Raw genomic sequence first — 13,858 nt, 5'->3', positions numbered from 1 at the left:
GCTAATTGGTCACAGTAAAAACATCTCGTCCTGTTTTATGATTATTCCTTCTTCCTGCTCACAATCATCCGCACTGACTATATGTGTAATTGTTGGAAGTACTTGACATTCATTTTGCACTCGAACAATGTCCTGCAGTCTGCCATGCCCTCTCCAGTGTCAGAGCTCAGGGGTCCAAACATGAAACACCACGAAGGGTCTTTTTTGGACGATTACACCTTCCAGCAGTCTACGCCCTACATCCATGCCTTGCGGGACCCCGTCTGCAACCGTGTGACTCTGGTATGTTTGCTTTACTCTTGCATTTGGAAAATTAATAAACATTAATAAATTGGGCCTAAAATAGTTCATTACTAATAAATAGTATAGTTAATTACTTAAATAGTAATTATTTCTGCTTATGGCTATTTGTCAGCGCTATTACCTCACCTTTCTCCCTTTTGAATGACGGCAAGTCTGAAGGTGGTTTTATGTCAGTTCACTTTCGCTTTGGATGCGGCTGACCTTCTGTGCCGAAAGTGAACATTATTGATCATAAATCTTGTTTTATTTGACGTATTTTCACCATTTAAAGACTCTTGGGGCATTTTGAAGGCCGTGTTTTCGCTAGTTGAAAAGGAGCGTCTGTGTGTCTGCGTCATCGTTCTAAACAACCTTTTGTGCGGAGTGTTAAAAAAGTTCATTGATACTTTCATCCTGACTCTGTTTGTGGTGCATTTGAGGAATTCATGTCCTGAACAGGATCCATACATACTGTACGTTGTGTTTTTTGTGTTTTGCCACATTCACACAGTCACTGCAAATATGTCTGCTCTCTGCTGCCTCACTTCATTGATTTGTGGTTGTCACTTTGGCGTTGCAATCTGGAGGCTAATTGTTTACCAGTCGAGGTTGCTGCTCTCTTCTTGACAGGCCGCAACGTTATTTCCTCATCATGGAATCTGTCAGAAAGTGTTCAGACGGGATGTGAAATGAAAAGTGTACAACAGTGCTGGACAAAGAAGGATGTTGTCCAATTCATTTAGGTTATTATATTGAGGTTGACGCTATTTTGACTGCCCTTTGTCAATAATTTATAGCATAGTAAAGTTGTTTCCTCAGGTGCACCTCTGGGTTTTTCATTTCATTTCATATATCTTCTTTTTCTGTCTGTTCCACTGTAGGAGCTAAACAATGACACCATGCTGAGAATCTCCATCCCTGATATTGCTACCTCAGAACTAGGTAAGCTTTGCACATTCGTTTGGACAGCATATACCGCTAAAAAGGACCAACTACACTTTAAACATTTAGCCAAAACATTCATTCATTCATTTTCTACTGCTTTTCCTCACGAGGGTCGCGGGGGTACTGGAGCCTATCCCAGCTGTCTTTGAGCGAGAGGCGGGGTACACTCTGGACTGATCTCCAGCCAATCACAGGGCACATATAGACAAACAACCATTCACACTCACATTCATACCTATGGACAATTTGGAGTCGCCAATTAACCTAGCATGTTTTTGGAATGTGGGAGGAAACCGGAGTACCTGGAGAAAACCCACGCATGCACAGGGAGAGCATGCAAACCCAGAGGGTGGAATTGAACTCTGGTCTCCTAGCTGTGAGGCCTGCTCGCTAACCACTCGTCGCCATGCAGCCTAGCCAAAACATATGTATTTCCATATTTTGTGACTTTTTGTATTAATTTTTGGATTTTTTTTGGTCCAAAAATTTTGGATATACTGTGTTTAAATGGATGAAATTCAAATGTAATTCTAATTTGTTATAATGTTATAATATGTAATATCATATAATATGTAATAGTAACTAAATCTGTTATTTGTACACAATACCGTACACTCATTATTTTAGTATGTAGCAAAGTTATAGACTAACGGGAATACTGACACAACACTGTTCTCGTTATTACAAGCCAGCGCAGGATCCAAAAAAACACTCCTGCGTTAATTAAATAAAAGGGAAATAAAAATGTTAGTTACTGGCACGTGTGTAAACCAGACACACCACAGACGTCACATGGAGGAAGACATCATCTCCCCAGCAGAGGTGCCTAATGTACTGTGTGCATGCTGATATATTCTAAACCAGAAACCTAACTGGCTGCTGTTGGTCCGTCGTTTGCGCTGTCACACACACACACACACACACACACAAACACACACTACTTGGCTGAGTCAGAACATCCTGTAAATTAGGTTTGAGATCTGCCCTACATTGTTAGTCTGTGACGTATGGGCTTGATGCATTGAGGATGCCATTACAAGGCTGACACACACACACCGATAATCATTAAGAACAGATAATTAATTCATTTAGAATGCCTAATTTTTCCTTTTTTCATCATGCATGTTATTGCATGGATTACTATACTATATAATAGTAAACTAATAATCGTAAAAATAAGATTACATATTCTAATCTGAAAGTTCCTTTCCTGCTCATAAAGAGCAGTGTGGTGTAACGCAAAGGGAAAGCCATGTGCTTTTTCCAGTCCTGCAAAAGTAAAGTACTGCACATGGACTTGCGTCCGCTCTTACAAGATCATCTCGTACATGCGCCTCATTATCGCTGCTCAGTCATCACCGCTTGGGTGCCTCTGTGCACCGGTGAGCGGATGCAGATGCCAGTTTCCCTCCTCGGTAATAATAATAACTATACAATAAGTAATAATGACAATAAGTCTGCATCTCATCACATCTAGCTGTACATCTTGGGTTTGCATCTGAATTTTTGCACATTATTTAGCAATCAATCTTGCCATGGATTCTTTCGCCTTACGCTAATGAAATGGCATTTATCTGCTTCGCTCCTGACCTTTTCAACTCCGGGTGTCCAATTGAGATATTCTAGCGACAGTGCAAGTGATTGGTCAGCATTAATTACGGTTGTGGAGGTGGTGGTGGTGGTTCTGGGTTTAATTTCCTTTAGTTCTCTGCTGTTGGGCGTCACACTGATTGCTTTTACGAGAAAAGTCTCCAAAGTATGCAGCGGAAAGTATTCTGTCTTATGTTTGATTTTAGACTTTTGAAAGAAAAAGAGCCAAAATGTTTTTTTTTTTCTCTTTTCATTGAACTAAATTTCCATGTTAGTTTGATCCAGAATTAATAATTTCCTGTTACCGTTGTATATGTATGTCAGTTGATTTACAGATGTTGACTTTGTATGTGAATGGACAGACCGATGCTTACATTGTGTGTGAATGGGTAGACAGATGCCTACTTTATATGTGAGTGGACAGACCAATGCTTACATTGTTTTTATGTGAATGGAGAGGCGGATGCTTACCTTATTTGTATGTGAATGGAGCGACATTTGTTTACATTAGGAGTTCATGCGAATGGAAAAAATGAGTGGTTACATTACAGTGTGCGTGGATATGAATGGACAAACCGATGTTGAAATTATGTGTGCATGTGAATCTACAGACATACTGTATGTTTACATTATTTGTGTATATGAATGGACTGATTCTTTTCTCTTTCTTAAATATCTCCTAGTGAGGAAATGTCTTCAGGCCATCCGTTTCATCCTGCCCAAAGAAGCTGCCATGAAGGTTCGTGGACACTTTTTGACTTTTTAAAACCAGATCAGAGCTGGTTGTTTCATTGAAAAGATTTAGAATAAAAAAAAAAGAAAAGATTTAGAATACACAAAATGAACTTTTAAGGTTACTTTTATTGAAGACATGATGCTAAGTGACTGTTCCCAAAGACACCATGTGGCGGTGAGACATAATATCGACACCATCCTTCTGTTTTGTCATGAGTTATTTCTTGAATTCACTGGTGTTTTTCACCTTTATTATCAAAATGCTGGCACTTTTCAAACTTTCTTTGACTCCATTTTGCGTTATTGAGGTAAGAAACACTATTGAATGTTGAAAACGACTCAACAGGAAGGTGGTGTTTGTGTGCTGTCTCGCTGCTACATCGTGTCTTTGGGAACAGTCACATCAAGAATCATCATTTATATACATTTGGAATTGTTTACTGCATGTAAAACTCATTCATTCATTAATTTTCTACTGCTTAACCCATGCGAGGGTTGCAGGGGTGCTGGAGTCTATCCCAGCTGTCTTCGGGCGAGAGGCAGAGTACACCCTGGACTGGTCGCCAGCCAATCACAGGGCACATATAGATTATACATTCAAATACATATACAATTAGGAGTCACCAATTAACCCAGCATGTTTTTGGAATGTGGGAGGAAACCGGAGTACCCGGAGAAAACCCACGCATGCACGGGGAGAACATGCAAACTCCACACAGAGATGGCAGAGGATGGAATTTAACTCGGGTCTCCTAGCTGTGAGGCCTGCACGCTAACCTCTCGTCCGCCATGCCTTTGCATGTAAAACTACAAAAATATATTGTGTAAACATTTTTGGGTGTCTGGAACATTACATTATTTTATATGGGAAATTTAACTTGGTTAGCATCTGTTTCTGTTAGAATAGGACCTTGTGGAAGGAATAAATGACGCTAACCAAGGTTCCACTGCATTCGTCACGCTGTAGGTTTTGGTCAAATGGTACACCATCTTCAACGCTCCCGGAGGAATCAGCGTCCATGCCGAGTGGAACCTGTTTGTCACGTGCTTCCTGTCGTTAATGGGCTACAACACGGAACGCCTTACCTGGACCCGAAATGTGAGTCACCAGCCGCGTATTTCTATATCAAACCTAGATGAGCTCACTGTGAACTTTAAGTAATAACTCCCATGCCCTTTGCTTCTTCTACTTCTCCAGCTGCAATTTGAAGTGCCGCTCTCACCGGTGATTGCGGCCAAGAAAGCTCGTCCCTGCGATGAGGGCTCTGATGAGGTGTGTGACTAATCAGAAACCCCCTTATTCTAATCAATTGTTTTTTCAGACCAGTGTTTGGTTTTCATACCTGACGTTTTCGACTGCTTCCTTGCACGTGAGAGTGATCATGTGATGTGGTTTATCTGGACTGACTTACAGGCCAATTGAACAACATTGGATGATTAAACTCCTTTGTTATACTGTTTTAAAACATGAACCTTAATATTCTGTAGATATTGTGTAGTTTTTACACAAGTCATTGTGTTCATGTCATAAGAAGACATCCATATACAGCAGAAAAATGGTATTAAATAATGTTGTGCAAGTGTAAAAAGAAGTTAATGACTGCTAAAATAAAAACAATAAAACGTTTAGTCGCTCTTAACGAGTAACCAAGGCCTGACAAATGTGGAACCATTACCATTTTTGGCCTACTTATTAGGCTTTTCATCAGCCTGTTTCATTTTAATTCTTATTTGCAGTAAATTACTTGCTCAAAAACATTTTTGGTCTCATTCCCCATGTCTTCTTTTTACATTTGGAAGTTGCACTTCTTAAGATCCAAGAGCGCTAAATGTAAATTCTTGCAATTTTTCAACCGCTCTAAAAAATTTTGATCGGGAGTGTAAATCCACATTGTTGAAGGATGCTTGTGTGTATGTTTGTTTGTTGTCAACAAAGGAGAACATGACTGGCAAATGTCAATCAGCTGGAGGCTCAGACTGTCCTCTGCTGGCTGTTCTATGTGGTTGTGTGTGTAATGTGTTTGAGTGACACATGAGTCACACAAAATGGAAACATGCTGCTAACCTGATGGTGTTTGTCTCGGAAGTATCTGCCTCAGCAGTGTTGAGTTTGTTAAAAAAATAAAATAAAAACATAATACACAAACACAATGTTATTGTAATATAGAATTATTGTGTGTTTGCTCTTTTCAGGACTGGGAATATTTGCTGGGATCTCAATATCACCAACAGATGAAGTCATTCTGCGATTGTGCACCGGCGGACTCCTTTGGTGTCCCAGCGACCGCCACTGCAGACACAGAGGGCGTGCCCTTAGTATGTAACTCGGACAATTCCCTAAACTTTTACATCTGCAGAAAGCACACCGAGCCTTTGCTCTTTCTTCCTCCTTCCAGTCGTCGATTCCCTCGAGTGGCTCTCCTCCCTTGGACAATTCGGCGCCTCTCTTTGGACACATCCCTGCCCTCTTCAGTGTTCTCCATCTGCTCTACCAGGAGCTGCTGCTCAACGACCTGCATCGGGAAAGGGCCTCGTCTTTGGTGTGCCTTCTACAGCAGCTTGCCAGGTAAGCACCCACCTGTCTCTTTGTGTGTTAAATTGTCCGCCGGGGTCACTCTACCATCTTACCTGTGAAGTCAGATGTTTGCATTGTATGTGTGTGTACGGACACTTCATGCTGCACTCCGCTCAACAGAAATTATTTTGGATTTTCCTGTAGAAAAATGTCCATCATGTCTGAAAGTCACTCCTTGGGGAGGGGAAAAAAAAACAGTAAAGTCCTCTCTACTTGTACCTTTCGTCACCGTTAAAATTCAGTCACGTCCCTGAACAAACCTCAACATTTTCCCCGCAAAGGCTGGTGGGCAATCAAGGCCCTTCAGCGTTGACATGTGGCGAGAAATAAACTTCTAAAGGTTAAGTAGGCGCCGTGATTGACAATGACAGCGGACGTGGAGTGGGAGGCTAAAGCCCTCTTCACGTAATTGGCATGCGCCAGTTTTCACAAGGGCACCGACGCCAAGCAGGACGTTGTTTTGTTAGACTTTGCGGCTATTCCTAAACATTCAATGCCAGGGATGCCATTTTTGGGATGGATTTTTCCTTTTTTTGGCTTTTTGTTGCGCTGTGTTGCCACACACTGGTGCAACCCTCTCAAGGTCAATCAGACTGAGGTGACGCAGAGAAGCTCATCAGTGATTTTCTCTTCAGTTGGTGAACTTCCCTAATAGTCTTTTAACTGCTGCTCCTTGTAATAGCACTAAACAAGAGTGGTTATTTTCTTTCTCTTCTGTTGTTGCTTTACTTTAGCTGTCATGACATCAGAAATATAAGCCATGGTGAAGGTTTTGGTCCCTTATCACTCTCATTGCAGCCGTGTGCATTGTGTGCAATACTTAACCATCCATTTTCTATATTGTTTGTTCTTATTAGATTCATGGGTGAGCTTGAGCCTATCCCAGCTGATTTATTAAAAACAAAAAAACTTAAAAAGCTTTGGTTCCAATTTTCTACAAGAAAAGCTCTGATAAAACATTCCACTGTTCTCAAATATCTTACTTTTTATTTTTCTACACAAAATAAGATTAAAAATAAATAAACAAATCAAGAATAAAGAAAATCAATCAATCAGTAATAAATAAATAAATATAATAATAATAATAATAATAATAAAACGGCAAATTATAAAAACTTAAGAAACCACATATAGTTGGTGGGTAGAAAAATTATTTTTTTTCTGATTAAAATGAACAAAGCATGATTAGAGCCCTGTAGACATGACAAAACACGACTATAGTCACATTTATACTCTTTTTATTTACAACATATTGCGCAACAGCAGGGTCTTGAGACACATGCTAACTCGCAAACTAGAGAGCTAGCAACCTAAACGGTAGCTTCAAGTTATTTCCTTTAAACTTAAATAGCCAAAAACTTACCACTTCCACACGGATAGGGAGGATAACTATTAACAGTTATTTAATTTTTTCTGGGTACATGATACCATACAGCATCCATATCAAACTTGCACGGGCCGCACTAACATTAAACTTTCATATCAAGGCGGTTTTCATATCAGTTTTCATATCAAACTAGTGTCCTGCGGGCCACATTTGGCCTGCGGGCCGTGTGTTTGAGACCCCTGATCTATTAGGACTATTTGTACCACACATAATGCTACGTTTTGTCACATTGCTCTCTTTTAAAGTCACTCGGGGTGGATAAATGGACACTCAGGGCTGCGTAGGAGGAAGCCAAATTAAAAACTATTGATTATTTCAAAGCAAAAAGAATGCAAATGACTCAGAATGTTTTTAATTACCACGCCACAGCAAGCAGAATGTCACGGAGAGTGCTTTTTTGTTGTTGTAATTTTATTCGCACAACATACATGTGTCCTTAAGTGGAGTCAAGCATATATATAGTAGCATGGGGGGGGGGGGGGGGACCACATGGTACATGCTGGTTAGCACATGTAGTTCCTTACTGTTATGTTTCTATTTATCCCCTGGGGCCGTTTTGTTTCTTCAAAAAAAAGCTGCTCCTCACTCAAGCTCTCACACTGAAATCGTCATTCTGTAGGTCAGCTGTCAACTCCTAAGCTGCACTTGGTGCATGAAGATGAAGGGAAAGGCAGGTGAAATATTTATAGCACAGCAAGTGACAGAACAATTAACTTGGAGTACCAAACAGACCGTGCAGGGGGAGAGTACTCTAGTGTGCATGTAATATCACTCTGCCACGTGTCCAAGGATGCCATTGAACTTGCTGTAATAATAAAGGCATGTTCAATGGGCAGAGTTGTAGAAGTTATTAACCCATCATCTGTTCTTGATCAACGTTCATACTTTATTTGTTCTAAACATACATAACACGTTACATTATATATTTACACTTGCAGAGTTAAACATGTATGAAAAGGAGTAGGAAGAAGCTGAGCTTATTTACTACCTTCTCCATGTATTTGCAATTAATGATAAGTCATACACACAATATATTGACACTGCCAGTAATCCATGTGTTTAAGTTTTGTTTTTGTTATTTTTATATTTTTGTGCTAAAGCTAACGAATATTGTCTTTTTCTGTGGCAGTAGCCCCACCTCTTTACTACCAAAGTTATTTTTTTTCTCCTCACTTACTGGACTCCAATGAATTTACCTTTTGCTTTCGGCATTTTGAAACCTGTGTCTGCTCTCAACCCTGCAGTCTCATCATGACCTTTTATGGGCATTGTTGGGTCGTTATATAGTATGCTAATCACATGTTAATTTGACTCCCCTTGCATTCTCTTTCAGTTTATGAGATGGGATTGTTTTAATTATTCACACAGCTGTGAATAATTCTGATTTAAGAATATATTGATGGATATGATGTTGAGTTTTTTTAAGAACCCTCTGAAAAACAGCTTGGGAAAAAATCTAAGATTCTTAGAAAGATATTTATGAATGAGGCCCTTTGTGTCCACAGCTTTTTGAAGGCTGGTTTTAAACTTTGGATCAGCTGACGAACCTATTCTGATTAAGCCTACTTAACACATTTGTCTCACTACCATTTCTTCTTTTTGCATTTTGAAGCTCTACTCATTAAAAGCCAACAGTGCAAAATGTAAACATTGTTCCATCATATCCTTTGTGTGTGTGTTTGCAGAGACCTACAGTTGGAACAGTATGTGGATCTCTACTGGCGAGACTATCCCTCATTAGTCAGTGGACTCACAGAGAGCTGCTTCATAGACCCGTGTAAGTAAGAAACCTTTAATTGCGTTTCTCTTGTATCATGTAGGTGTGCAGAAAATCTCTTAACCTCCATTTTTCTACATCCTCAGCTCTGATTGGTCAGATGCAGCATCCAACTTTCCTGCGGTCGGAGCCTCCCTGTGTCTTCAACTGGCTCAGTAGTTGCCTTCGAGGAGAGGAAGTCCCACCTTTCCCCTACCTGCCCGGCATCTGTCACAGGATTCGACTGCTGGTTTTGGTATGTCTGCTGCACAACATGAAAGTTGTAGTTGTTTAGGTGAATGCAGCCATTCACTTTTGGCTAAATACCAATAACACTACTCTGTCCTGATACTGTACGTTCACCTCCTCTTTTGTCTTCTGCATCTGCTGCCAGAGTTATGCTCTGTACGTCAATGGAGACGACAACGCAACGTCCTCCAATGTGTCGAAGTACCTACTTAAATTCTCTGCAGGTCAGTTTGCCCTATTGAGACACAATCAGCCGTTGTGTATTTTATCGATAGGCAGCCCTTATTTGCTGTCAGATTGCTGCTTTAGGGCCCAGGAAGCAAAAATAAAGGCATGTGACACAGAATTGGCTGTCACATGATTTTGCTTTTGGGGAAAAAAAACAAAACACTGTCACTGTTGTATTTGATTTCTGTTTCTCCGCAGAAAAACGACTCCATTCTGACTTTGTATGCAGTGATAGCATCAGAAGTCGATAACATTGAACATGCAGTTTGTGTGTTCACGTGTTGAATGTGTGCATGCTGAACGCTAAATAGGAGAGCTAATAATTAATGTGTGTGCCGCATCTCTTCTTTGTCTTCCATTCCTTAGGCCAGAAGTCATGTGCCGATGAGCAGCAATACAAAAGGTAAATCGTTTCAAAATGCCGTGGAGAGTGATGAGGCTGTGTGGGAATTCTGAATTGGAAATTGCCCCTAGAGTTCACCCATTGTTTTCAAGGGCAATGACATTTAGAAGCACAATTAAGCAAGAACAGAAATAAGATCAATACATAATAGCTGATGTTCGCGCTAATTATGTGTATTTATAATTTTTTTTCCAGGCAAAGTAGTGTTAGTCAAGGCAAGTTCTGCAGTGACAGTCTGGCTGAGCAGCTGGTTGTCTGGCTCACATCAGAAGGTTTGTTGCTTTTGTCATACCTTTATTATTAATTGTTGCTCCGAGGCATGTAGAAAAATCATATTTTTACTCTTGCTTGTTTAGGGTTCACCCTAAGGGACTTGGAGTCTGTTCCGTTCGGTGTTGCTCTGCCCATCAGAGATGCCATCTACCATTGCCGGGAGCAGCCATGTGCAAACTGGTCAGAGGAGGTTTGCCTGTTGATTGGTCGACAGGACCGCATCAGACAGGCCCACCGGATGAGCCTGGCAAAGAATAAAGCTGTGAGTTTGAAAATACTTGACTCAATAAATCCAGAAGCTGGTGGGTGTGCTATATTGTAGTCGTCAACAAGCGTGCCTTTCTAGTGGCTGCATTCAGTTGGGACAAATTTAATACTGTACTGTTTTTTGGACTATGTGTGACCCCAGTCTTTAGGTTCGCCTCCTGCGACCACAGAGACCGAGGAGGAGGAGGACGGGATGTTGGACATCATTCAGGAGGTACCACAGTAGTTCATTACTGGCCCGTCAGCTCAGATGTTCTCGTCATTTAACATCCACGCCTGATGTCTGTCTCTCAAACATCTCAATAGGTCACAGGACTGATCTGGAGTCAGGATCTGAGAGTCCAAGAGGTCAGGAGGCTCCTGCAGAGTTCTAGACCAGTCCGGGTCAGCGTTGTCCAGCTGCCAGAGGTTTCCGACCATGAGTATATAGAGGAGAAAGAGAACAAGTGAGAATGATGGAGTGGACAGTCTCGTCCCTTGCTACATCGCTGTTCAAACGTTCAACATCCCTCACTTTGTCATGTTGTTTTTTTTTTTACTTAATTAAATGATTGCTGTTTCATGGTTTTATACTGCCAAATACAATGACATTTGTTTTTGGCCTAAATTAAGCATTTCAAGCATAAAAATGGCTAAATTAACTTAAATACAAGACAGACGGAACATTCTAATTAGGAATTATGTCTACTATATTGGATAATATGAGTGTAAAGCAACCGTTACCATACACTCATACACTAATCAGACAATAACCACTGCAGAAAGTACACTGTCCAGAAAAAAAACAAGGAACTGCTAACGTGAGGTTATTTGATCTCATTTATGTCTTATTTTCTCTGATTATTTCCAGATAATTGAGTCCAAATGGAAAGGTCGACTATATGGGTGTTATTTTATGTAGTGAGGGCGCTAATAGTGTTTAAAAAAACATATTTAGAAGATCGTCAACAAGTTTTCTATGCCATAACTACAAAAATATACCTTTTATTAGTATTAAATCTTTCTGCAGAAATTCACTTATCACGATCTACTCTGGAACCAATTAACCGTGGTAACGAGTGCTGACTGTACTTACAGTATATGCATGTTCTATTTGTTATATGCAGTATATTCAGTGAAATAACGTCCACTTTTTCCAGGCTCCTGCAGTTGTGTCAAAGAACCATGGGGCTCCCGGTGGGAAGAGGCCTATTCACTCTGTTCTCCTACCAGCCTGTCCCCACGGAGCTTTTACCCATCCCAAAACTCAACCTCACAGGCAATGATATATTTTAACTTTTCATCTTTCACTGATTTTTATTGTATATTTGCAGACGATTATGTGTTTTATATATCTGTGGCCCAGGTCGTGCACCTCCCAGGAACACCACTGTGGACTTAAACAGCGGTAACATTGACGTTCCTGCCAACATGACCAGCTGGCCCAGCTTCCATAACGGCGTAGCTGCTGGACTCAAAATCGCCCCAGCTTCACAGGTCAGTCTCCAAACCTAGTGGATCTCATCACCACTCACAAGTAGACTTGAGCTTCTACTTGTGTGTTTAGGTGGACTCGGCTTGGATCGTCTACAATAAGAACAAGAACCAAGAGATGGCGAACGAGCATGCTGGCTTCCTCATGGCGCTGGGCCTTAACGGACACCTCACAAAACTGGCTACGCTCAACATACACGACTACCTCGCCAAGGTACACATGACTTATCGGCTAAACACCAGTCAAGTCCTCAACAACCTCAGTTTATCACCCTTTGGTCCCTGTCATTGTATCAGGGCCATGAAATGACCAGTATCGGCCTCCTGCTGGGTGTGGCTGTGGCCAGGCTCGGTACCATGGACATGTCAACTACCCGCCTGCTAAGCATACACATCCCTGCTCTTCTTCCCCCTACCTCCACCGAACTGGACGTCCCACACAACATACAGGTATGATTGAAATGCATGAATGATATTAAACGATGTACTTTCAACTTTTGTAGTTTGTAGTGACTACACGTTTTCCACCGAGGACTGCATGCAGGAAAATTGAAGGATTGTGGATTTTGTGCATTAAAGTTGCTTAAAATAACATTTTAGGGCCAATAAACATCAAGTTTTGTGGGCTGAAATATGAGCCCTGGAAACCCCTTTGCTAAAAAAATAAAAAATTAAGAAAAAACACCCTACACCCTGTGTTACTGTATATGTTACAAAGCAAAAAAAGGCATCTGTATCCTGACGGAAATGTAGTGTCAGACACAAACCAATAACCCCCTCAGTAATAATTAATTTTTTTTATGTGCCACGAACCAATATAGAATGAGCAACTTCATCTTCTTTGTCTGTAGGTTGCTTCTGTAATAGGTATCGGGCTTGTGTACCAGGGAACGGGACACCGCCACATTGTTGAAGTTCTCCAATCCGAGATAGGTGCGTGCATGTTTGCATAAACATGTCAATAACATTATGATTTTGTTCTATCAAACTTAAAACCTAGAACTCTATGTATCTGCACCACAGGTCGACCTCCAGGTCCAGAGATGGAGTACTGCACAGATAGAGAGTCCTATTCCCTGGCTGCAGGGCTAGCTCTGGGCATGGTTTGCCTCGGGGTAAGTCACGCTGACACATGCTCAATCGGTCTTGTTCACATTTTGTCTTCCTGCGAGTGATTACTATTTACTCACATGCCCTCTTGGTTCTTTGTCGTCCCCCCTGCAGCAAGGCAGCAACCTGATCGGGATGAGTGATCTCAAAGTCCCTGAGCAGTTGTATCAGTACATGGTAGGGGGGCACCGCAGGGCCCAGGTCGGAGCCAGCAGGGAGAGACACAATGCTCCAAGCTACCAGATCAGGGTAAAGAGAGAAAAGCTGCTTTGTGTGATGTTGTTTTTTATGTTAAACAAGTTACTCTTTCGATGGTTATAACAGGAGGGTGATACGATAAACGTGGATGTAACGTGCCCCGGGGCCACCCTGGCCCTCGCCATGATCTACCTGAAGACCAACAACCGGTGAGCAAATATCATATCAATATGGTATTCATCTTATTCATTGTTTTTTTTCCTTGGATGTCCATGTAGTAGCTGCTTTGTTCTGGAATAAATACATTAGTAAGAGAACATTTTATTATCTTTTATGCATGCAACCACCCTGTCACATGTTGCAATGCTGCGATTGTTCAGTTATTAT

General features: G+C 41.1%; 1 protein-coding gene across 2 annotated transcripts in view; it reads left to right on the top strand.

The window, feature by feature from the left end:
- Positions 1-13,858, top strand: part of anapc1 (anaphase promoting complex subunit 1) — a 32,870-nt gene that overhangs the window by 7,540 nt on the left and 11,472 nt on the right. For both annotated transcript variants that reach the window (XM_058058936.1, XM_058058935.1), the window contains exons 16-38: positions 139-282; positions 1,164-1,224; positions 3,501-3,556; positions 4,520-4,651; positions 4,751-4,825; positions 5,746-5,868; positions 5,949-6,118; positions 9,200-9,291; positions 9,378-9,526; positions 9,665-9,743; positions 10,114-10,150; positions 10,346-10,422; positions 10,507-10,685; positions 10,833-10,904; positions 10,997-11,136; positions 11,830-11,948; positions 12,036-12,166; positions 12,237-12,377; positions 12,461-12,613; positions 13,015-13,096; positions 13,187-13,278; positions 13,388-13,522; positions 13,598-13,680. In XM_058058936.1, coding sequence (XP_057914919.1) covers positions 139-282; positions 1,164-1,224; positions 3,501-3,556; positions 4,520-4,651; positions 4,751-4,825; positions 5,746-5,868; positions 5,949-6,118; positions 9,200-9,291; positions 9,378-9,526; positions 9,665-9,743; positions 10,114-10,150; positions 10,346-10,422; positions 10,507-10,685; positions 10,833-10,904; positions 10,997-11,136; positions 11,830-11,948; positions 12,036-12,166; positions 12,237-12,377; positions 12,461-12,613; positions 13,015-13,096; positions 13,187-13,278; positions 13,388-13,522; positions 13,598-13,680 — 2,522 coding nt within the window. The remainder of the gene's footprint in view (positions 1-138; positions 283-1,163; positions 1,225-3,500; positions 3,557-4,519; positions 4,652-4,750; positions 4,826-5,745; positions 5,869-5,948; positions 6,119-9,199; positions 9,292-9,377; positions 9,527-9,664; positions 9,744-10,113; positions 10,151-10,345; positions 10,423-10,506; positions 10,686-10,832; positions 10,905-10,996; positions 11,137-11,829; positions 11,949-12,035; positions 12,167-12,236; positions 12,378-12,460; positions 12,614-13,014; positions 13,097-13,186; positions 13,279-13,387; positions 13,523-13,597; positions 13,681-13,858) is intronic.

This window comes from Doryrhamphus excisus, chromosome 20 (genome assembly GCF_030265055.1).
Source record: "Doryrhamphus excisus isolate RoL2022-K1 chromosome 20, RoL_Dexc_1.0, whole genome shotgun sequence".
Taxonomy (NCBI): domain Eukaryota; kingdom Metazoa; phylum Chordata; class Actinopteri; order Syngnathiformes; family Syngnathidae; genus Doryrhamphus; species Doryrhamphus excisus.
The sequence above is the reverse complement of the archived record's forward strand: the minus strand, read 5'-3'. Positions and strand labels throughout refer to the sequence as shown.